The sequence below is a fragment of the Tiliqua scincoides genome, chromosome 5 (genome assembly GCF_035046505.1).
Source record: "Tiliqua scincoides isolate rTilSci1 chromosome 5, rTilSci1.hap2, whole genome shotgun sequence".
NCBI classification, from domain to species: Eukaryota; Metazoa; Chordata; class Lepidosauria; order Squamata; family Scincidae; genus Tiliqua; species Tiliqua scincoides.
Genome location: NC_089825.1, coordinates 122,489,534 through 122,514,953, shown reverse-complemented (window position 1 = coordinate 122,514,953; position 25,420 = coordinate 122,489,534). Strand labels below are relative to the sequence as shown.

Below are 25,420 nucleotides of genomic sequence, written 5' to 3'. Positions count from 1 at the left end.
GATGAAGGAAAGACCTGTATTCCGATTACTAATAATTTACTGGTAGTTTATAGGTCAATTCATTCTGATAGCTCAGGATTGGTGTCATGTGACAGCAATACAACCTTGTTCAATACAACCAGTCCAGGAAGCTGGAATAGATGGGCCTATGGTCTGATCCAGTGGGGCTGTTCTTATGTTATTAATACAAGTCAGAATGTAAGTAATAAAGCAACTTGTTATCTAGTTCCAACTTTTAAAGCATACAACCATTTCCGACTCAGCCCAAATTTGTTTTAAGTGGGACTATGTTTCTCACAAATAGCTCCATCAATTTTTAAAACTGTCATCACTTTTAAAAAATTTACAAAATGAACATACCAAAACATACAATGATATTTAATACTAATGCTTATATTTTAATGATATACTTCAAATGCCCCTGCATATTAACAAAAACTTTGGGATCAAAACTTATTTAAAGGTATTTTTATCTTGCCTGCCAATAATCAAAATGAAGTTTTAAACAAAGCCCCTCAGCTCTCATTAATGGCCAAGCCAGTTCTTCACTGTATCTAGGATCTCCTGAGCTAGCAACAGTACAGTCTGTTCCTTGTCTGCAGAAAAGGCCTCATTGGGAATGGTAGGTAAATTGTGGTAGCTGGGATATTGGGTCTTCTTGTCATCCACACCATGCTTCCGGAGCTTAGCCACCTGATCAGGGAGCTTTGCTAGTTCAGGTCCATAAGATGAGACGTTGCTAGCCAGCATTGCAAGAGGCAGATCCTTGTCAAAGGACCCACCCTCACTGTACCCCACTGCTGTGAGAGCCTTTTCCACAGCTCGGTATGTCTTGAAAAATACCCATTCGGTACTATTGTTCCCAGCACTACTGACTGCAGCCCGCAGATCACATTCCGCTTGCCGTAGCCAGCGCTTGGCCTCCTCCTGGCACTGCCTTGAGTCATGCCTTGGTCCAGTTTGGTGGAATGTCCAGAAATCATAGTTGAAGTGGCAGCTACCTCCACTTCTTCCACGTCCATGCTGCCTTTGCCTGGTAAATGCTGTACGACTCTGTTGATGCCGATGTGCTTGTTGATCCCATTCAGCCCAAGATCTGGAGAAAGACCAAAAATTCCTGTTGCTAGAACAACTACTTTTTGATCCCCCGCTAAAGCTCTTGGACGTTTCCTTGTTCTCCATCTCTTTGATCTTCTCTTTAAGGTATTTGAAGATTTCATTGGCAGAATCCTCTTGACCCAAGTTTTTATCTGGGTGATAGCACAGATAAAGTCTTCTTAGAGCTTTCTTTCTCTCTTCCTCTGACAGACTCCAGATCTCCACTAGGGAGGCATCCACTTCCTTCTTCACCTCACTCAGCTGTCGCTGGTACCAGTTACCATCTCTTGCATTTGTAGCCGTGGCAGCGCTGGGGGACCTTTGATCCAACACCAGAGCTTTACTTAAGTCAGACATGGGTTTGCTCCTCCGAAAGTGGTAAAGATCATGGGCGCTGACTTCCACTTGTCGCCCACCTCCCAAGTTAACACGGTATGTGAGCACCTGGCCAGCACCGCTCTGCCGCGGCCCGAGTGCTTCAAGGACCACAGCATAGATGTAATGCTCACCAGGCAGAGAAGAGTCCAGAAAACCTACATAATCTCCAGGCTCAAAAGTATGAAGAATGCTCATATCCAGGCTATCATACCATTCCTCAGGGATATCATCCCCAGGAGGAGGTAAGGTGAAGGCATCTCGGTTTGTGGACTGTAGCAGAGGCACTTTATTACTCTCTAGTACTGTGGCAATTTTCTCAGGTCCTTCGCAAACCAAGATCATCATGAGGACCTCTTTGGCAGCCTTGTGAAGTCTTTCTCCCAAAGTCTTATTCACTTCTGTGGCTAGGCAGGTAGCGAGCTCCACAGTTCGCACTGAATCCTTGTTTTCATGATGCAAAAGGTAAATCCGCCGCTTGCCAGCTGGCTCTGTTTCAACATGCACTGTCTTGGCACACTGGGTCCCCTCTAAGCACTGTGAGTTGTATACCATCACTGTGCACACCTTTTCACAGCAAACAACCTCTAGCTGCTCTGGTGAGAAGAGTTCACTACATACTGACTGCGTCTCTTCCTGTGCTTGTACCGCCTTTGCTCCATTCTGCCATTTCAGCAGTGCAACCAGAGCATCCTGGAACTCAGGAGAAACTAGTAGTCCTTTGAGACGGTTCTGGAATTCACAGTGTTCCCCATAGATACACAGTTCCAGCGAGGATGACTCCAACCGGTCTTCAGTGATATCTGACAATTTCTTGGGGCGCAGGGCAGCAGGAAGCAGGCAGAGAAGTTTCCACTGTTGATATTTGTCAATTGATAGATAGCATGTGGTGAGATCAACCAGGAAGTTAAATGTGTTGTGCAAAACGTTTTGATCAGAGGTGTATAAACTGAAGATGAGGGTGTCTGATCGATACAACTTCCCATCAATGCAGGGCAGATACAGTTCCTTCAGCTCCGACAAGTCCACTGACTTCTCTTCATCTAACAGTTGGAAAAGGAACTGAGTGGCTCTGACCACCGTTGTCTTGAGATTGGCCTGCAGCGTGTCCTTCTCCAGCGTCTCCTCGTGGATCCTGGCCAGGACACTGGCATAGTGATGGATGCTTGGTTCTTCTTTCACTCCAAATTCTGTGAGTAGATCCAGATAGCATCCTAAGTCTGGAGGCAATTTGTAGAGATATGGCCGGAACATAAGTGGTAATTTCAAGTAGGAAATTACATTCTGGGCCTTTGCTAGGTCATCCCCATGAACCAATACCACAGGGCAGTCTTTTAGAGAGTCAAACTCTATACCTTTCTTTTCTGACAAATACTTATACATCGACATTATGACCCATTTTCGTATTCTTTTCACATGCAGGGTGTCACATGGTGCTTGGCATACATTGCTCAAATTCTTCAGGACTAACTCAGTTGGCAAGGTGCGCTGTACCCCCAGTCGTGTCAGAATGGCTTCTTCATTTTCTCCAACATTTAAAATGGAAGGCAGAGTCACTCCTGAAGTCCAAAATAATTCTACCCGGTTCTCATACAAAGAGTCTTGGGGAGCCACTGGAACATTGCAGGAGATGTATGGTGAGTGAAGGGCACATAGATGATCAGGGACTGGCTGTGGCACAAGGAATCAGAGCTTGGACACTTTTTTCAGGAAGGCATCTGACAGGGTATCATTTGGCCTGGAAAGCAGGTGTTTCCAGAGTGCTTCCCTTCTTTCAGGGAGATCACTGGATGTGGCCCCATTCCTCAGTGCTTCCCTTTCAACCTGGGTGGCAGACGCCAGAAAATCCTCTTCCGATATCTCCTTCTGCAAGCCCACCTCCCATAAGAATTTCTTCACCTCCTGTTTATTCTCAGGCCACAGCGCCTGGTAAAATTCATCGGGCACAAATCGAAAGTTCAGCTTCAACAGCTTACAAAGTGAATCAGCCTCATTATAGAAGTAGGATGCTGGACGCAGCACACCCTGCCTGTCCCGAATGAAGGCAAGAGAACGGAACTTTGAGATCACAGCCTTTTTCTGTTCCTCATACTCTTTTTTATAGTAAATTCTGATGGTGAGGAGCAGCTTCACTGCCTCTAGCTGATGGGCCTCAGGGAGATAGTGCAGATGAGGCAAGATTTGCTGTACAAACTGCTGCAAATCATTCATTATGCCAATATTCAAGCACTCACTCAGGTCTCTGTTCACTGAACTGTCCTTTAGCATAACTGTCTTTTCATCTACTTCATAAAGTTTCTTGAAGTTTTTGGACTCCTTTAAGAACTTGGATTCCAGGAGATACACATTCTGGTAGGACGATAGTGCCACATACTTTCCCTGATGAGTCTCAAACACGGGCAAGACCTTCAGCTTGTCTAGCAATCCACAGTCACCCTTTGCCTTATTCAGAGGTTTGATTAGGAATCTCAGGAGCCTTTGAAAGTCCCAATCGTCAAGTGTTTGCCAGCACAGGCTACTATGGGCAACCAGTTGCTCCAGCACTGCAGAAGGATCATCCATCTTCAACAGTCGTGGTGAGATGAAATACACAGTGAGACGTACAGGCAGAAGAGTGGAGTCTAGCATGACAAATCCCAGCTTGCAAAGAATTTCCGCAACATCATCTTTTCTGCTGGGAACAATTGTGCTGAGGAGCTCAAGGGGAACCAAAGACTTACTGCAGCCAGTCACAGGGAGCACAGCACAGTCTTTGAAGAGGGAAACTAGCTCTGCAAATGCCTGATCCCTCATGTTCTTTTTCTCAGGCTTGAGGATCTGTTCCTCAAAGAACTCCCATACTTTACGTAGCCAGAGGGTGCCTTCATGAGTACTGACCCAGCCGTCCCGTGCCAGCATCTCCTTGATATAGACAGCAGATTCACAGAGAGTAAAATCCATTAGGAACCCCATCTTCACTAACATGCTGGCATTTAGATAGTCAATGGCACAGAAACGGTCCTGATGGTGAGGAACAAGATCATAAGCACAGTGCTGGTACACGGGGTCCTGCTTACTGAAGTGCCGCAGAACTTCATCCCGGGTCAACAATAAAGGGAGACCTTCCAGGAAGCTGGTGTCTTCGGAATTCATCTGACGAAGGCAGAAGTTCAGGAGAGCAGAGCATGTGTTACTATTCTTAATGGGTGTTTCATTGATTGAGCACGGCAGGCACAAGGTAGACAAGTTTTTGAGGAAACAGCAAAGGGAAGGACCATCCAGGGTTAAAACTTCAATGCCTGCCTTGACAAATTGGTCACGGATCTCCTGTAGACGCTGGAAGGCAGGGACTAAGCACATGCCCAGATTCTGGAGAGTACACTCAAGGGGATCGTTTATTTTAGACTGTAGGAAATAAGGCTCGCTGGTTGAGTGGCCCAGTTTGGGTGCCCTCCAGCACACGCTCACCACTTGCATTCTGTGCCCATCCTTGCCATTACTCTGCTTCTTCTGGTACACTGGCACCAAGGGACACTGCCTCTCACACAGCAGTTCATACACACGGTTCACCAGCTGATGCCAGACTTGGGGGACTTTCTCCTTTACTAGTGGGAAATAGCGCAAGTACTTTGAATCTAGCTTTTCCTCACATGCTGTCAGGGTGTTGAACTGCAGCGGTGAATTCCCCAATGCCTGGCGCAGCTCCTCAAGCAGGGCGCAATACAACGGAGCCACAAGACACCGCAGCAGCACGCTATTCCACGCGGTCTCATGGGCGCCTTCGTCTTTCCGCAAGTCACGACGGGCTGAGTCGATGGCAAAGTTCCCATTGATGTGGATGGGTAGGTCAGTTGCTGTTGGCAGTGGGAGCGTGCAGAAGGCCCTGCCAGACAATGCTTTATTTAGACAAGCAGCTACACCGCCATGTGGCAACATCATATCCTCAACAGTATCTGTAGTCTCCAGCCCAATCTGCTTCCCAACCAGCCATTTGCTGGGGGTACTGGAGTTGCTGTGCTTTATTTTCATCTCATAGAAGACTCTTACTGGCTTGCCCGCATCCATACCACCTGCTGCAGCTGCTCGGGAGAGCTGCTTCTGGTACGTCAGTCTTTTGGGGTCTCCACCTTCAGCATCCACCCTCAGTACCTCCTGCGGTGCCCCTCCCTTCTCATCGATCACCGAGAAAGTCACACAGCGAACATGATTGAGGAACATCACAAAGAGGTCACCTTCTTCTTCAAGGGCCAACACCATACTCTCCATGTCCTTTGTAGACACGGAGTGCTGGCAGATAGGGGAGGATGCCGCACCGCCAGGAGTTCGCAGAGGTAAACGGAAAAGGGTGCCATGTTCAAGGTCAAACACTTCAGGCAAGAAGGTATCATAAACATCCTGGAAGGTGTTCCTGAACTCTTTAGTGAGATTGCACATTAATCCAGGAGAGTGTTCATCAGAGTTTGGTAGGTATTTCAATGTGGAGTCAAAGATACATAGGGTACTATTTCCAGTCACAAAAGCAGGGCAGTCTGTCAAGTGGTAAACTGTGTTAAAGCCCAGCCCATACTTGCCGGTAGCATCTCGCCTCCCACCCTTGCCGCCACAGCCCAACTGCTGTATCCCTTCAATATCACTCCTCTGAAAGACCCGGTCATTGTACACACAGAATGCTGGCCCTTGAAGAGCTTCCCACTCATCGCTAAGGATCTGACTTGCTGGGTGGTGACGTTGGTCCCAGAGGAAGTGTACCACACTTGCGCCGGCATCATCTGCATTCTGTAGCAACTCCTTTAGCACATCCCGTGAAGAAGAGGAGTAATCCCGGAGAATGTTGGCCAGCCGAGTACTGAGCTTCTCTTTGGCTCCAAAATCTATGCCCCATGGGGAGACATTGTGGATCTGATGGCGTGACAAGATGTGATGCTTTGTGGTGGGGATACCACAGCGCATGGCAACTTCTCGGAGGATCATGCGATGGCACAGTAGGGTGTTTTTCTCACGTGGCATCCATGGTGTATCATCAAAATGCAACTTGGGCAGTGGACGCAGGACTTGGTCTTGGTCTGGGAAAAACACGCTCTGAGCCTCATAAGAATCCAGCAGTTGATCCTCTAAGACGTCCAATAGCCCTACGTTGATCAGCCGAAGGACTAGATCCAATTGGCTTTTGGAAAGGGGCTGTCCAGCTGCATTCTCAGCCAATTCTTGCAACACAGTGGCATAGTCCTGCACGCTAAAGGCATGAGGGAGCCCCACACAGTCCCACAGTTCCTTTTGCTTCTGGTGCTCTGGAGGCAGCTGGAAGAGATATGGAGCAGCATCAAAGGTCAGGTCATGGGCCACACTGCGCACTGACACAAAGCCAGAATCTACTAGGACAAAGGGAAAAGTTTGTGCCCTCTGGGATATCTCCACCTTGCAGGAAGGGTTCTTCTTCACCATGTCATTCAAGAAGGCATAACATTTTTGTGTCATCTTAGCCAGGAAAGTTCTGGACAGGGCATTAGAACCATGTGACGCTGCCTCCAGTTGACTTAGTACCGTGGCAATCGGAGGTGAGCGACTCAGTCCTAAGAACTCAGTTATCTCCCTAGAGAGCTTCAGGCCTTCACCAAAGGCCTCCTTGTCCAGAACAGGTTGTATCAAACCCACCAAGGGCTGCATTTTGCAGTGATATATTTCATTTGGGCAGCAGAGCTTGTGATGGTTGCCAGGAAGTAGTGCAGGTAAGAAGGGAATGTCTCCAAACACAACCTGGGCAATATTGCTGGAGCTTCCCTGGAGATGGTCATTAAGGAGATTCAAGATGCAGAGGATACGCTGACATGCCTTGTCTTGGTTGTGACGCCACAATGCCTCTACAGTTCGGGCCCGGGCTATCAGTTCATCCATTGCCACCCAGTCTTTGGTCATACCAAGGAATTCCAAGCGCAACAGTCTCTCTGGCTTCAGAAACCTATCACCAACAGGGAAGCGCCCATCTTCCGGGGTATAGAGTGCTGCAACACGGCCCTTTGGGTGCACCAATACTTTGATATTTTTTAGCTGCTTATTAGGAGTGGTGGGAATGCAAGGCAGAGATGTCAGGGTCTTATCCACACTGTCATTATTCATGTCCAGGGCATGAAGGATAAGGGCATCACGATCATCCACTCTCAGCTGAGAAAGATTGGGTAAAACAAGTTCTCTGATGAATCGCACCCAGTTGTAGGTGTTGGGCAACAGAACATCTACTTGGAAGCTTGCTTTGAAACTCATCTTCACCCAGTGTGGAACAGACACTGCCATCTGTGGTTCTGGCAAGACTAAAGAGAAGACCCTGGCAGCAATATCTCTCAGCTGTTTGTCACAGGTAATGTCGGCATCCAGGATACAGGCATGCTGGGCTGAGCACCATTTCTGCCTATCTGAGAACAGAACTGGCTGCCTCCCATCAATGCCATTGATTAGGGCTTGGTAGAATGCCTTAGCTGTTTCACTGAAAGGGTACTTGGCATCTCTCACATCAGGCCAGAAAGTATGGTACTCGTAGTCCTCCAGCAACCCTTCTATGGACATGTCCCGGAGTTGAGACAGTGCCCCAAGCCATGCAACCAGCACAGAGTCCCGTAAGAGTGCCCTGTTCCACTGGCCCTTCTCGGTAGCATCCCAGAGTCCTTTGCGATTACTAAGCACAGCAAAGGCTGCAGTAAGGTGCAGTGGGAGGCCAGATTCAATAGGAAGAGGCAGAAAACAGAAGACCCGGCCCTTAAAGTCATCTAAATCTGGGATCCATCGTCCAGCAGCAGTGGCAGGGCGGAGGGGCAAGGCCACGCCAGCATCAGGAGATGAGAAATGGGCCCCCTCTTTGCCTCCCTGTTTGAATAGCTTCAGGGCTTCTCCTTTACCTGAACAGGAATGTAGCAGGTAATGGCTAAAAACTACCTCAGGTTTCCAAGTTGCTGTCAATAGCACAATATTGGGAGCATCCACTGTGTTGAGGACTTGCCTACTGACTGTAGCCAGTAGTTGTGCAGCTTTTGGGGAAGTGGAATCATCCGGAAGTCGGGCCAATGACACCTCCTGCACATTGTGTAGGAAGATCAACAGGTCCTGGTACATCTCCTGAAAGCCAACTTGCAATGCTTGAATTTGGCTGGGTCCAAAGGGCTCAGGGCAGATCTGAGAGTCTTTTGTCTCCTGCTCAGTGCGGAAAGGCAAGCGGATGAGGGTGCCCTGGTAATCCTCCCCAGCTTGGCATCCAAAGATGCCCAGGTATGGTTGAAATTGCTCAGGGAATGTAGTGACAACTTGGCGAGTCCACTTCAAACGGATACCTGGGTGGGCTGGACTCCGGATATACTTCTGGAGGTGGGTGACGTTGGGGTCGAAGATGAGCAATGTGGAGCCACTGAGAAGAGAGGGCACATCAGTCATATGGTAGACAGTGCAGAAACCCAGGCCAAAGTGACCAATCTTGTCATCCTGACGTTCCTTGGTGGCTGCGCCTAGTCGGATGATGTTGGAGAAATCTGTCTCACTGAACAGAGCATCGTTGTAAGCCCAAAGTGCTGGTCCCTGGCAGGCAGCCATGCCAGGGTCCAACAGTCCTTTGATGCTGCCATTATGCTGACGGAGATCCACGAGGAAGCAGCAGGTTTGGGCACCAGCATCCTCTGCATTCTGCAGCAGTTCCTGGAACATATCTGGACTCTGGCTGTACTCACGAAGGACGTTACGGATCCGGAGGGTGATTGGCTCTGAAGGACCCCAAGGCTCAAACACTTCTAAGCCTGACAACCGCATGCTCAGCATCTCCACGCCAAGAAAGGTAGCTGTGGCAAGGGGAACAGCTTCATGCACCAAAGTAGGTGGGTCTCCATCCAGTTCAGCAAGGCGGGATCGATCCATGTCACAATATAGTACTGAGCTGGCTGGGTGTAAAGCAAAGCCTGCCGATCCTGCAATCCTCACAGGCACCAACATCTCCCTGGTTTCACTGTGATTGCAAACACGGAGCCAATCCAAGACAGCAACCACAAGGCATAATTCTGTCTGTGTGCCACCTCGAGGTCGGGCATTGATTTGATCTGCTAACTTGCGAAGGGCCTGGCACACTTCTTCCTCATTTGGCGACCGACGGACACCCCATGCTGCAAACAGCTGGCTATAGTGTTGGAAGTCTGAGGGCACTCGTGGCATCAGGGCAGCAAGGTCCAAACCATCAGGGTAGGCCAGCACTATGTCCACAGGCAATGAGAAGCCATTCCCATTCCACACTACAGGGCCCTCAGGTGGTTTCTGGAAATCTCTCAGCTGTTGTTGCATATACTGATAGATGCCATGCAGCTTTACAATGGACACTAGGTTCCCTTCAGGGCGATACGTCTGTGCCAGCAGAGCTAGGTTCTCCAGCACTTTGTCTGGTGGAGGTGGGCGCTCCAGCCCCAGTGCTTTTGCAGCCTGCAGGTTAAACACATTTGTCAGTCCCATGACCAGCTCCACAAGAGCTGCGTACTTCTCTGAGCGAAGCGATTCAGGTGCCAAGAATTGTTTGGCTGGCACAAGTATGGAGGAGTTGGAGGCAGGCACCCAAGCCAGGAAACACAGCTGCCTCAGCTCTTGGGAAGAAAACTGTGACAGTAGAGGGGTTTCATTGCAGACCTGGATGAGTGCCTGTGATTTGGCATTGGCAACTGTGGCTTCCTGAAGTTGATTCACTTCTTGCGCGGCTGTTAACACATTAGCTGGAGATACAGAACTGAGATCAGATTTTAGTCCCAGGGTACAAAGGGTTCGCAGTGCTGCTGGCTCACAGAAGGGCTCTTGGGGGAAGTGGTTAGGTCTTAACAAGGCCCGCAAAACAGGAATCTCTGGGTTATAGAGGTCTCTAGGCCGAACCAGCTCTCCAAATCCACAATCCAGAAATGGCAGGTCACAGCACAAAGCTTGCAGTTCTTTGTTCTGGCTGAAGAGGGCATCCCCATTGCGTAGCACCCACAGCATGAGCCTCTTGGCATCCTGGGCCCGGCTGGCATAGACCTTCGTCTTCACTGCTTTGATACACAGCAGGCATAGATCTGGCGCCCCCAAAAGAGGCTTCTGAAGTTGCAAGAGCAGGCGACGTTCAGCTTCGCTACGGCATAACAACACAGGCTCTGGCGTCAACAGATCTGTGGGCACAGGTGGGACCAAACACTTCTCTAAAGCCAAGTGGCGCTGAGCTGGCACCAAAGCAGGCTTGCAGGGTGGAAGGAGTGAGGGCATCTTGGAGAAGAGTGGCAACGCAGCTAGTACTGCAGTCTCTTTGGGTGAAAATGATGCTGCTGCCGAGAGAAAGATGCTTAAGGTCTCAATCTGGTGGGCAGGCAGAGATGCCAGATGATTAACCACAGAGGCCACCCCCAAATGATCAAACGCCTGCAGGACACAGCCAGGTGTGGGGTCCAGGATGTATTCTTTCAGCTGACGGTGGCACCAGTCTGGCTTCCAGCTCCGGATCACGGTGCACCCCAGCAGCTCCAGCATGCCAGCCATTTCATTGGATAAGCAGTGCCCGTCATAGCTTTGGAACACCAGGGAAGTTGCAGGCAACAGCCTAGCCAGACGGATGCCTTTGGGAGAATTGTGCAGAGAAGTCAATGGGATCAGTGGGCAGCCCTGGAAAGGCACCAGGGAGGAAGCATGGTGTCTTAGGAAGGTCCAGAAAGCAGCAAGCCACTCCAGCGGTGGTTGTTTTGGGTCCTCTGGGCACCAAGCTATGGTGGCAGCGTTGCTACTGACCCAGTCCGTAGGAAGAGAGGAGCGCAAGTTCTGCTCAATAACAGTTTGATCCAAGGAGAGCAGGTTCCCAAATATCCCTGCAGCAGATGAAATATAGAGTGGGGGGAAAAAGAGTCAGTAACCAAAATTTCATAGAACTCACATTGCCTGCTGGAGTAAAGTGGTAGTTAATACAAGTATGCTTTGTGTGGCAGTGTGGGCTGCCTGATACATGACACATGATAAAACAGGCTCAGTGAATTATTTGGAATTATCTGGCACTGCAGAATTGCTGCCGCAAAGTAGATCTGGACCTGATCAAAACACTGCAAGCCAATACAGTAGTAATCAGTAAGGGAGACCCAGTTTCAATTCCTGTTATATTAGGAAATTCATTGGGTGAACCTGTGCCCGTCACTAAAGCTCAGCCTAACCCTACATCACAGGGTTGTTGGGATGATAAATTGGGGAAGGGAGAGAGAATCACATGTGCCATCTTGAGCACCTTCAAGGAAGAATGTCGTAAAAATATAATAAATAGGAAGGAGAAGATTGGGAGACCTATATAAGCTGCTCTAGGCTTTTCAAGGAAGAGAAGTATAATTATGCTTATAATAATTACAAAAATTATGCAAGCAGAACCCAATGTGACAATCCTACTTGTGTGCAGGTTGACACACGTGGGATCAGCACACACATCTATATGCCAGAATCACAAATCCTTGCGCAGAAGTAACTTCTGTTTAGAAATTTTTCAATAGTGATAAATGTAGCAATTTATGAATGAGCCCCAAGATTCCACAGCTTCAGAGCTAGGGTATGCAGGCATTTCTAGCTTATTTTAATCTTTAAGAAGCTTTGCTCCTGCTTTTCCTAAACTGAACCAGAGAAGCCAATGTGTTAATAAAGCAAAATTGATTCGATATAAAATCAAAGAATAAGTAACTATTTACAGCATAGGCAGGATTAGCACACCTGGTACAAAGGCAAAGTAACTAGGCCCTGTCTTCTTGGATGAGGGGGTCATGCTCTCTGTCCCACACCCACAATTCTCAGCTTGTCTCCATCCTATTTCTTCCCTGTAGACACAAGCCTTAACTCCGGGGCAATACTAACTTCTCAACTACGTCTGAAGCGAAGTGGCCACTCACCTTTCTTTGCAATTGTCTGCAGATGCTGTAGAAGATTTGGGTTTAGATCTTTTCTCAGGAACCGGTGAGCCAGGCCAGGCAAGAGTATCCTGCAAAATCAGGAGAAAATCAATCACAGTAAACTTGGGAGGATGACAAGGAGGGCTGGGGAAATAACTTGCCCCCACTACCTGCCATTGACATACATGGAGAAAAACGCACCAGAAAAAAGATGCACATACATTTATCTCCCGATATTTACACAAGCTTGCAAACTACAGGAGCTCAGCTGTTTACGGGGCAATTAGCAGCTATCTGATTTTTGAATGGCCTCAAGGCCTGAGGCAATTAGTTATCTGGTCTTTCCATCACCCATATTTTCATTGGAGGCTCTGTGGGACCCACCAGAAATTGGATCACAACCCACAGTTTGAGAAACGCTGGGATAAAGCACAGGATATTTTCCCAGATATAATTAGTTCTTTTACAGAGCTCATCCTTGTAGAGAGGCGGAGAACTGCTACATGGGCCCTTTAGCCACTAGACCAGAGTGCAAAACGGGTCTCTTTAATGAACTTCAGGCTGTTGCTAAGGGACACTAGAGTCGGTGCCTTTTATTTTGTTATATATACACAGAACGTGTGGTAGAACAAATAAGTGTCAGAAAGGCTCCTCTGGTTTCCAGAAAATCCAAGAGTGCCCTTTTACCACCTCTGGAGGCTTTTCAGAGGTCCACAGAGGCCTCTACAGGACTCAGAAAGGCCTCCAGATGGCAATCGGTGAACTGGTTTAGAGCTTATCATGTCTGGAGGTACTATGGACCAAACCCGTGGATTTGTTTTTTGCAGGTTTCAGTATCCACGGGGAGAGGGAGTTGTTTGGGAACGGATCCCCCATGGATACTGAGTACCAAATGTACTTACAAAGTTTCCAAACTTGGAATGGGGAGGGGCATCACAATACGGGAAAAGAATGGGACAATACTGGATTTTTTAGGGCTTGTGTGCAGGGAAGTTGCTTACCTGGGGAAGGTAGCATTCTCAACAAACACTGTCTCTCCAGAATCTCCAAATCTGGCAAACTGCCCATTGGCTGTTGGCAGCAGTGGCAGACCCTTCAGCTCCTGGTAACACTCGTCCTCAGCCATGTACTCCAAGAGCAACTGTTTCTCCAAAAGCGGGATTCTGCTCCAGATGTGGTCGGCCTGTCGGAGCGTCTCTCTCACAAACTTTGCCGTTGCCTCCTGCACCGCTTTTCCATCTTTGGCACCTAATGCCAAGGCTCGGCGCACATGGGGAGGAGCAACTGCCAGCAGCGATCCTGCCAACTTCAGGGCCTTCTCTAGTGCCAGTCCCACTGGTTTGTCTATCACCTTCTCTGGCAAGATGACTGCTTCGCGGGAGTGAAGCAATCTAGGATTCCCATCTCCAACCTGCACCAGAAGTTTCATGCCTATCAGCCTCTGGCAGATCTGAGCTACTAGGGCCTTGAACCGAAGTTGCTGGCTTTGCTGTGGGTCAGGCCATGCCCCGTATGGGTTGCTGCGGTAGCCAGATGTCAACAACACCATTTGACAATATGCAACAGGTAGCAACTCCTCCGTAAGTAAGTGGTTCCAACGGCCATCTGCTCCCCGTGCTTGGGACCCCTCTTCCGACCACTGCACGTGCCTTCTGTCATCCGTCAGTTGGAAAGGGGCACTGATGTGCAGTGGTAATCCTGTGTTGTTCTCCTCCGTAGCAGGCAGTGGTAGGACGCAGCTGAGGCGCCCAGTGCAGTGACCTTGCAGAGGATAGGCCAAGGACAGTGCTGGTTTAGAGCTTATTGAAACAGTAAGACCCCACAGTTCTTGGAAGGCATCTTTCTTTGCTTCTGCTGACAACACCAGCCAATCACAGCTACTGGCCTGTCCAATCCCAGAGCCACGCAAAGCCAGAGTAGTGATGGTGGCAACAGTGTCCAACTTGGAATCTGTGGCACTGTGAAGAGATTCCGATCCAGGGAGGAAGACGCTTGGATTTCCACCGCTGTACGAGTAATGTTCTGCAGCCTCTGGCACCTTGCACGGGATCCCTTGGCCTATATCCAGCCCCTGAGTAGAGGCCTCAGCCCTCAGCAGCTCATTGATGGCACCATCGGATCCAATTAGTCCCAATGTCAATCGCCGGACATTCTTGAGGAATAGCAAACTGATGGGGGCATCACCCAAGAATGTGAGCAGCAGCTTCTGCACCCTTTCTGAACTATAGAGATTTTCCGAGACTTTTGAGGGAGACTGTCGTGCTGGGAAGCGAAACAGAGTGCCAGGAAAGTAGCCCTCAGCAGGCGGGCAAGGCTGGCCCAGAGATTTAAGGGCCGCCCAGAATGGCTGGAACTGGTCAGACATCTCTTCCCATTCATCCACATGCCAGAGTTGGCCTCCTTCATTTAAAGCTGTCTGCTGTGGGTCCAGCACTCCTAGCCATTCACCAGAGAGTATTGATGGGAAATCTAGGTGGTGTGAGAGAAGGAAATTGGTTCACAAAAATATGGGTGCCCTGCCTTAGGGCCCAATCCTATCCAGCTTTTCAGCACTAGTGCAGCCGCAATGCAGCCCCAAAGTCAGGGAACAAATGTTCCCATACCTTGAGGAGGCCTCTGTGACTACCTCCCCACCACAGGATGCAGTGCATGCCCCACTGGCACTGAAAAAGTGGATAGGATTATGCCCTTAGTTACCATCCCTTAGTGTCTGTATCTCAGTCCATGTCTCTAAAATTTGTACCCAGAGGGTACAAAGGTATTCTACTTTATGAGTAGCGTTGGTTTAAAAGCAAAACAAATGAAGTTGTATAAAACTAGTTGTGCATTTTTTTTTGTTCTATCTCTTCAAAACATTGAATTAGTTTCCTAGGTTCAAAAAAGTGGTGGGAGGGGACAAGCACAGCCCTGGTTTTAAAATGAAAATCTACATCTCTACAGAAACCACTCAATATCACACACCACCCTGCTCGCCTCTCAAAGATTTGTCCTCTGGTTTTTAAGACCTCCCAGCTCTCAAATCAAGATACATGAAGCTGCTCACCTGTGATGTGATAGACTGAATTGAAGCCCAAGCCAAATCGCCCAGTAGTAGAGGGGTCGTCCTCTTTATGACTGAGGCCTGGACTCTGGATGCCATCCCAGTCAGCCTCAGAGAACTGGGCATCATTGTAGGCAAGGAGCGCAGGGCCTAAGAGAAAAGAAAGCAGTCATCTAAGGATAGCTCAAATATCCCAACAACTGCTCAGTTCAGACATCATGCGAAATCATGGTTTAGAATGTTTCACTGTGGTTTGACAAGACGAGAGAGTAGACGAGTCATTGCTACAGCCATAACTCTGTCTCCAGAAGCAGATGCATCCTGAAGAAGGGGTGAACTCATGAACCTGAGTGCTAAGAGAACAAAAAATGAAAATGGCAGCTCTAAACTGTGATTAACCTGTTAAATGTTGGGTAGCTCAAGCTACAGTTTCGTTTCTAAACAATGGTAAACATAAGCCACATTTGACATGATGTCTGAACTGAGTGGATGTCTGGAAGATAAGAATTGCCCTGATGAATCAGACCAAAAGTTCTTTTGGTTCAGCACTCTTTCTGGCAGTATTAAATAAAGAAATGCCCCGGAATGTTCACAAGCACAGCAAGAACATTATAGTCATTCTGTTTTTCTGTCTCTGAACATGGAGGTTCCATTTTTAGTGGCCATGGATGGGTAAACCAATCCTTGTTTCTCAAAGTATGTTCCCAGGAGCCCTGGGGCTCCCTAAGACACCTTCAGGGGCTCCATGAGCACACTACAGCTTGGCACTGTAGCTCCTTAGAGCTGCACAGAGCTCCTTAGAACTCTGTGCATGTGTTGGCGGGACTCCCTTAGACTCCCCCCAGGAACGCCACTACCTCTCTCCATTGAACACCTTGAGATCTCTCCATTGGGCATAACAGCTTCCATGTTTATAAGCTGTCTGATCCATACCTTGGGTACTCGCCAGCCCCTCTGAGAAAAGGCTCTGTGTTCCAAAGCCCCGTTGGTCATAAAGTAAGATCACCTCTCTTGCACCAGCGTCATCTGCATTCTGGATCAGCTCCTATGGGGAAAGAAAGGCAATCAGAGGCAAATAAAGGACCAGATCCCCAGTATCGACACTCTAACTTCATAAAATTGTCTCTCAGAAAAGTAGCTAGACTGGGACTGCAATCCTATCCACACTTACATAGGAGTAGATCCCATTAGCTATAATGAAACTTACTACTGAGTAGACATGCAAATGATTGGGCTGTTAGTCTTCCTCCTCTGGAGACCTAAGAATTACCTCTTCTAAACTCTAACCCTTCAGACTAACCAGAGAACAAGACTCAGAAAATTGACATCTTCCAGTATTGCCCTTTCAACTAAATAAATAAATAAAAGAAAGAACAGAAAAGAAAGATCTTATGCTATCTAGTCCAGAGATTCTCAAAGGGCATGTTGCAGACAACTTGAAAGGGGGTGGCAAAGCTCTGAAGAACTAAATTCAATCCCTAGAATCTCCAGATAGGGTTGGGAAGAGCCCTTTCTGAAACCCTGGAATGCCACTGCTAGTAAGTTAGGACCCAATCTTAACCAATTTTCCCGTGCCAGTGCTGCTGTGCCTATGCAGTAGGCACTGCTTCCTATGTTGGGGAGGCAATCCTCCTCAAACTATGGGAACATTTGTTCCCTTACCTTGGGCCTACATAGCGGCTGCACCAATGCTAGAAAGTTGGATAGGTTTGGGCCCTTATTCAATTCTGAGCTAGATGAACCATTTGTCTTACTATGGGGGTTCTCATGCTGTGGATTGTGACTAGCTGCAATACAGGGGTCATGTAAATCTATATATTATTTGGAGAGGGGGGGACACAATAACAATGTTTGAACCCTCTAGCTCTATTCTGTTAATTGCTATTTTGTTTTTCCCATTCATGAATGAATGAATGAATACAGTATGTTTTTATTGCATAGTTGTGTGTCAACTTGGATCTGCAGGGAGGAAGAAATGGCCTGCACAGAAGAATAATCTCTTTCCTTAAATGTACATATACAATGATTTGCTATGGACCTGCCCCACACCCCTTGCCATGGCACTCAAGCATTCTGACCTCTTTTCCAGCCCTGCTGTCCCAATTCCTTCCCAGAAAATTCAGAGGTGAACCAGACCCTTTTATGTCTTATTACCCTACCATTCAAGAAGACTCTGAATCATCTTCTTCTTCAACCAAATGTTCACTGCCCTCTCAGATACCCTGACACAAGAACTAAAATACCCACCACTTATAGTGCCTTCAGCTCACCTTTAAGATCTGACCCCCATCTGGGTATTTGCGAAGGATACCCTGCAAGTATTTGAGGACAGGAGGTGATCTCTGTCGAAAGCCCTTCCTGAAAGAGAGATGGGTAGAGAGTATAGTACAGGGCCAGTTTAAAAAAATAACTAGGGCAGTTTGTCCAGGTAAAAATGAACAATAATACTGCTCTGTAGTAGAACCAGTGGAATAGCTAGGTCAACACCCGGGGCCCATACAACAAAATTAATTATTATTTTTCACATTTTTATGCCACCCTTCCTCTAAGGAGCTCAGGATGGTGTGCATGGTTCCTCCCCTTCTTTTGCCCTCACAACAACCCAGTGAGGTAGGTGAGGCGGGCAGGATTGTGCCCTTAGTCTTATTGATCTGTTTTGAATTAAGGAAATCTGCTTTTTTTTACATAAGACTTACCACCTTCTTATCACCTAACTAGGTGCATCATCCAAGCCTTTTTAGTGTTTAATGTCCCAGCAAGGTTCCAAGACTGGGCACCTGGAGGTGATGGCAAAGCTTGTTACGATTGGTAAAGCTATCTAACAAGTATCACTGGAGTCTTATTCCTCCCTGTCGTATTTTGTCTTGGAAAGCACTGGGCACCACTTCAAGGCCTGACACTTGGGGGTCGGGGGATGGGAGGCCCAATATGGTCTGAGAGTGAATGGAGTACACCTTTACTCAAACATCATTATAAACATCATTAATATAGCCACATAATTAGCAGCAAGCACGTGGCCTTAAGGCATTTAAATCCCAAGACCCACATCAGGAAGACATCTCTAGGCTGCAGGAAAGGTATTGCATACCTTATGGGCTGTTGGAGGTCATCCAGTGCCAGAGGCACTTGGAAGGTGCACAGGGGGCGTCCAGGCAATAGAATGGGCTTTGGCATCACTCATCTTGTTTGTACTCTATTGATAGCTTGCTTTGATAATGGAAAGTTATTCATATCTTGCTTTACTAAATGGAAGTTGTTCTTCACCCACGGGGTGTGTTCATTGTCTTTATAGCCAAAAGAACCACTGCCCCTGTGGCAAGATACACCTGCATAAGGTTTGTTTCTCAGCCTATCCTTTCTCATAGGGCTGCTGTGATAATAAGACAGGGGATGGAGGGTGACACATGACAACCAAGAATTCCTTAGAAAGAAGAATGGAATAAAAATGCTGCAAATAAAAGTCATCAGACCATTTTAATTGGCTCATACGATTCTTTATCAGACCGTATTTTCTGCCACACCTGAGGAATCCAATGAACATATCTAGCCTTCTCTCAGTCTCACTCATTCGGGCATGTACTCACCTCTCCTTCCCCCTTGGAGACATTTTGGAACCTGCAAAAGGAAAGAGAAAGACACAGACAATTAAAAAATAAAGTATTCTTGTTGTACAACAGGGGTGCTCAAACTTTCAACTTTAGGGATGCTGGACCTTTAACAAGTGTATAGAAGAGAGAATTTCAGCAGGTGCAACTTGTCATCCCACAGATGACAAGCTGCACCTGCTGAAATCTCTCCTACACAATTTTAATGGTCCAGGGTCCCTAAAGTTGAAAGTTTGAGCACCCCTGTTGTACAACCTCACCACTTTCACACTGGTCCCCAATGAACACAGGCGCAAGAACTCTGTAACTATTATGACACCTCAGTCTGGAGACAGGCAACTGTTTGTAAGAAGGGCTGAAAGTGGCTTGAGAGGAGGTATCACTTCCCATGGGATCTCTAGCCAAAGAAGTTTTGAGGATTTTGAAACAACAGAAAACTTTGCTAACCCCATTTACTTGAGGTGACAATGGGAAGAGCATTCATACCACAAACCTCATCTTTTCAAAGCACTGAAAACTATCATTCACTTCCAGTCTGAGGCACATGAATTGTGACTTATGTCAACCACTGGATTTTAGATGGATTAAGAAATGAGAGTGGTGAGAAAGCAAAACATGCATGCTGGTCTCCAGGCAAAACAGGAACATGCTTAGTCATCCACAAACATGGGCTTGTGCTTGGTCCATGCTTCCCATTTGCCCAAGTAGCTGGACATTCCAGGGGCAGCTCAGCACAATCCTTAACATGCTTATTGGAAAGTAAGCCCCACTGGACTGAGAGGGACTTACTGGCTGGGCAAACAATGCATACGATGGAGCTGTTAGTCTTAGGATAAGAACACACTGGAGACTTACAGCATCTTTGAAGTATATGGAGGATTTATAAGTATACAATTCAAGAATATTGAAGTCACTTCTTCAGCGGCAGCAAATCTGCTAGCCTTATACCAAATGCCCAGAGAGAGAAACCATAAGAAGAGCCCTACTGGATCCCCATCTGCAGCCAGCTCACAGCTCTCTGCCTGGGGTCTCAATTACAGGGTGCTGGAGTTGGTTCCCTGTTCCTTATTTGGCACAAAGGCAAAAAACAAAATACACGAACAGCCTGAATGAAGAACTACCGTGAGCGCATGGCACTGCACTTCAAAATAAGCTTTGGGATTTCATGTACAGCAGTGGTTTCCAAACTGTGGGTTGGGACCCACTGGTGGGTCATGACCTAATGTTTGGTAGGTCACCAAAGGTAAAATGTGATGCCCCCAGGCAAAATGTACAAATTAGACATTGGAGGCGCAATCCCTTCCTAACCCCTTATGTCAGTGCTTTCCAGCACTGACTTAAGGGCAATGCAGCTCTGAACGAAGGGAACAAACATTCCCTTACTTTGAGGAGGCCTCCGGTAGTGACACCCAACTACAGGATGCAGCACACGTCCCATGGGCACCACTATGGAAAGCACTGACATAAGGGGTTAGGACTGCACCCTGGAGGATATACTCCCCTCCTAAAATAAGGCTTCGGTCATCCCAAATCATACAACCAAGAGGCTCTTTTCTATGTTACTCACTAACAGCGTGTCCAATCCAGGGCTTTTCATGTGTGTGCCCAGGGCAATACCAAAATGTACAACCCTCATTCCAGTAATTTATTTAGTACTTATTTAAAATCATATCCTGCCTTTTTCCATGCCAAAGCAAATACTCACAACAGCTTACAAAGCTTCATAATAAAACATATAATTTATCACACTTGTATGATCTTTAAAACAGAATGAAACAAAAACCCCAAAACTGTAGAGCCATTAGGAGGGGGTAACAATTTGGTCCAGAAGGAAGGAGTCAAGCCACGACGCTATTATAGAGGAGCAGAGGGCAAACATCTAGCTATCAACTGAATGCCTGATAAAACAGGCATGTTTTGAGTCCTCATTAAAAGCCATGAGGGAGTAGTTCTTATTTCCCATGGAAGGGAATTTCATAGTTATGGTGTGCAATGGAAGATCAGAAGATCACCAGGTGCATGATGTGGTGTTGAGAGCGATTCCCACGTTTTGACAGCTGTTTGACAGCACTGGGAGGGGCAGGGCTGGCTCCACAGCTGTAATCAATCAAGGCCAATGGAGACTGATAGACACCTGAGCTTCATTTGGCCTTGATGGGACTTTGAATGGACATGGACTAATGAGGTAGCTCACAGCTGAGCTGCATCTTGGATAATAGGACATCCAGGATAAAAGGCAGCTTCAGAAGGAGCAAAGACCAGATCTACAGAGCCACCCAGACTCTGGGTGTACCTGAAATCTACAGGACCCAGACCTATAAGACAGGGATGGACTGACTGTCAACCAGGACCTATGGGAGAAGGGGACTGCCAGGACTCTCCTGGAGGACACAGAGGAAATGAATGCCAGGACCCTGCTGGAGGAGACACTCTGCTGGAGAGGATTGGACTGGGAAGACTGGCCTGTGCTTGGGAGACTGGATTGGACTTGGACTGGAGGCTTTGGACCTTTACCCACTAAGTTAAGTGGAGTTTTGGGGAGGGAAAGCCTCTGAACAAGAGGAAGTGCAGGGAGTGTCTGCGTTTGTAGCAATAAATTCTGGTTAATTGCTCAAACTGATAAGGAGTTGTGTTTGTTTCTTTACACACAACAGCTGTTCTTGCTAGAGATATTAGTTAATTAGTGTTAACTAATTAGTGTTAACTAATTAGGCCAAATAACAAATGGCCAATAAGGCCAAATTAGCCAAATAACACCAATTAGGGGTGTTAATTAGCCAAAAAGTGGGCATTAGAAGGGAGTTGGAATATTTGGGCGGGACATGGTGCCACTACAGAGAAGGCTTGCCCCATGCTGTCATCCCTCTAACTTGGGACAGAGAGTCCAGTCAGATGACCTAAGAGGATGGACTGGAATGTATGAGAGAAGGTGGTCCCTCAGATACCCTGGACCCAAATTGTTAAGGGCTTTAAAGGTCAATTCCAGTACCTTGGAACCAGAAATGAATGGGCAGCCAATGTAGTCACTGAAGTAGTGGTCGAACAGAGTCAAACTGCTTAGCCCCAGTAACCACCCAGGCTGCTGCATTCTACCCTAATTGCAGCTTCCAAACTATCTTTGAAGGCAGCCCCACATAGAGTGCGTTACAGTAGTCCAATCTTGGCCACTGAGGCATAGACCATTGTGGTCAGGTCTGATCCATTTAAGTACAGTTGGGAGTTGGTGCACCAGATGAAGCTAGGCAAATGCACTCCTGACCACTATTGCCATCTGGTTCTCCAGAGAGAGCTGTGAGTCCAGGAGCACTCCCAAACTGCTCATCTGTCCTTGCAGGAGGACTACAACCCTGTTCAGAGTGGATAGATGACTCAGTACCTGCATCAAGGATTTCCTAACCATGAGGACACCTGTCTTTCCCAGATTCAATCTCCACCAATTGGCTTTCATCCAGACACCAACAGCCTCCAGGCAGTGCCCTAGAGACCACCAGTCTCACCAGAACAAGATGGCAAGGAGAGATAGAACTGGGTGTCATCAGCATATTGGTGACAACCCACTCCAAATCCCCAGATGATCTCCCCAGCAGTTTTGTGAAGATGTTAAAAAGCATAAGGGATAGAATAGAATCCTGTGGCACTCCACACTGCAAAGCCCAGGGCACCAAGCAGATGTTCCCCAGCACCTGTCAGCGAAGGAGCTGAATCACCAAAAAGCAATGCCCCCAATCCCCAACTGACCCAGAAGCTGCTATGTGGTACCCCCCGATTCTTCTGGAGGGTGCAATTATGTGAAATTATTTGTTTTGGTTTGTTTTACTGTTTTTGGTTTAATGTATGAACTAAGGCTTCTGGTGGCCAGAATTGTCACCCAAAGAAAAATGCATTTTTGGGTTTTGAAATCACTTCAAAAAGTCTGAATACTTTCCTGATGTTTCACCCCAAATTAGATGGGGAGAAATGTCAGGAAATAATAATAATAATAATAATCAACTTTATTTCTATCCCGCCCTTTTCCCTAAAGGGACCTAGGGCGGCTTACAACATATAAACAGATTAAAACAATTTCACAAAGATAAAAACATATTAAAAACACATTAACAAAAACCATAAAAACAGTAGTCGGATAAAAGTCAGAATAAAAAAGAGCATAAAACAGCAGTTCTTAGAGGAATCAGGCCTGTAAAAAAGCAACTAAAAGATGTTTAAAAGGCCATGAAGTCAGAAGGCTTGTTTAAACAGCAAGGTCTTCAGGCCTTGCCGAAAAGTCTCAAGAGAGGGAGCCATTCTCAAGTCAAGGGGAAGGGAGTTCCATAACGTTGGTGCCACTACTGAGAAGGCCCTGTTTCTTGCCGCCGCCCCACGTACCTTAATAGGAAACTATTAAGACTTCTTGAACGTGGCCTCAGAACCCAAAAATGCATTTCTCTTTTAGTGTTTTTGGGTTTGTTTTACTGTTTGCAAGAAGTTTGGTATGTGAAGTAACATTATGCTAACATATAACATTAGGGCTATATGGAACCTCCATGTTGACAGGCAGTATACCTGGGAATGTCAGATGATGAGGACATAAGGGGTGGGGGTGTTCCCTTCATGCTTGTAGACTTCTCTCAGCAACCTCTGGTTGCCCACTGGTGGAAATCGACTAAAGGGTTAGAGAGGGACTCAGAAATTGAACCTAGCATGGTTCTCTTAGGCGACAATCCTATCCACACTTTCCTGAGAGCAAGCCCTATTGACTATAATGGGACTTACTTCTGAGTGCACATGCCTAGGCTTGGACTCTTAGGGAGCAGTTCTCCTTAAGTGGATGCTCAAAGGCAGCTCCTGGAGGGCGGTGATGGGAGGTAGGCACCCCCCCCCACCTTCATGCCCCATTACCAGGCTCACTGCTGAGTCATGAACTGGAAACAATACAAGCCTGTGATTCCAGGCACACTTAGCAGAAAGAGACTTTTACCAAAACCTGTAGATCTTACTTTGGAGAAAGTGATGTTCAGGAAGGGTAGGCAGGGCCTAGGAGAGGGGGGTAATTTGGACCCGGGGCCCAGGAGCCAAAGGAGGGGGCCCAGAAATTTCCTGGGATCTGACATTTTCCTATCTACTCCGACTTGTTGCCTGTAGGGGATGCTGGGGACATTACCGTGACTGGGGGTGCTGGGGGCACTACTGATGCCACATGGGTGGGTAGACCTGGGCTCCAAAGACTTTTCCAGTTGTCTCTACCCTCTCCTCACCCTGCTTCGCCCCTCCCTGCCCCTATTCTGCTCACCCGTCACCACCACCCCCTTTTGCAAAGGAGCCCCAAAGAAATTTTGTACCTCCTGATAAAATTCCTCTCGGAGGCCCGGAGGGTAGGAAGGGGTCTGCAAAATTGGGAAGGGGGCAAAAAGTGCCCTCTACTACAATGCACTTTTCTCCTACTGTACGCCCCCTCTATAAATTCCCCCCACTTAATGGGGCCACTAGTTGAGGTCTTTCCAAGCCCGCACTCCCCAAGGCGCTTCTGGCCCCAGGATCTCCCCTGCCACACCAGGCTCCCTGCCCACCGATGCTCACCTGCCCTCGGATGCTGCCAGGTGTCGATCCCCACAGGTGATAATGACTCCGCGGGAAAGTGCGCGCTGAGCGTCCAGGGCGCAGCTGAAGCGCGCCTCCTCCCCTTTAAAGCTTCGATGAGTTTCGCTTTCCCGGCTTTGCCAGCGGGGAAATGGAAACCAAAAGCAGCCCGGCTCTCTTCGGGGGCGGAATAACTGTGGGTCAGGCAGGGGGCAGAGCAGGCTTGGATGGGGGGCAGGAGAAGCGAAGTGCAGAGACATTAAGAGCCCAAGCCTATGCCTGTCTACTCAGAAGTAAGTCACATTAGAATCAATGGGGCTTACTCCCAGGAAAGTGTGGATAGGATTGTAGTCTAAAGAACATAAATACAGCCCTGCTGGCCAAAGGGGGCCCATCAGGCCAAAGGGGGCCCATCTAGTCCAGCTTCCTCGCTGCCACCCACCAGATGCCTCAGGGAGCACACAAGACCACAGGAGACCTGCCATCCTGGTGCCTGCCTTTGCATCTGGCGTTCGGAAGTAGCCTACTTCTAAAACCAGGCTGTACATACCCATCAGGGCTTGCAACCTGTGATGGACTTTCCCTCCATCTGTCCAATTCAGACCCGACGCCATCGCCACATCCGGTGCCAAGGAGTTCCACAGACTAATTATGCACTGGGTAAAGAAGTATTTTCTTTTGTCTGTCTTAACTCTCCCAAAGGGCCAAGAAGGCGGTGATGTTGTAGAACAGTGGTCTCCTACGCTTTTAGTGCTGCGAACCCAATGAACACTGAAATATGAGAACTGTTACCCTGCATGTGCTCGATCTTGTCTGATTTTGGAAGCTAAGCAATGTCAGGCCTGGTTAGTACTTGGATGGGAGTCCGCCTGGGA

The 25,420-nt window shown here is 47.7% G+C and overlaps 1 protein-coding gene across 1 annotated transcript; it reads right to left on the bottom strand.

The window, feature by feature from the left end:
• Positions 1-19: 19 nt before the first annotated feature.
• Positions 20-24,613, bottom strand: LOC136650894 (sacsin-like). Its single transcript, XM_066626824.1, has 8 exons — positions 24,546-24,613; positions 18,969-18,999; positions 17,655-17,742; positions 16,318-16,429; positions 15,388-15,534; positions 13,346-14,813; positions 12,345-12,433; positions 20-11,291 (listed from the first exon to the last, which is right to left on the bottom strand). The coding sequence occupies exons 2-8, from the start codon at positions 18,989-18,991 to the stop codon at positions 3,160-3,162; spliced, it is 10,059 nt and encodes a 3,352-aa protein (XP_066482921.1). The 5' UTR covers positions 18,992-18,999; positions 24,546-24,613; the 3' UTR covers positions 20-3,159.
• Between the last annotated feature and the right edge of the window lie 807 nt (positions 24,614-25,420).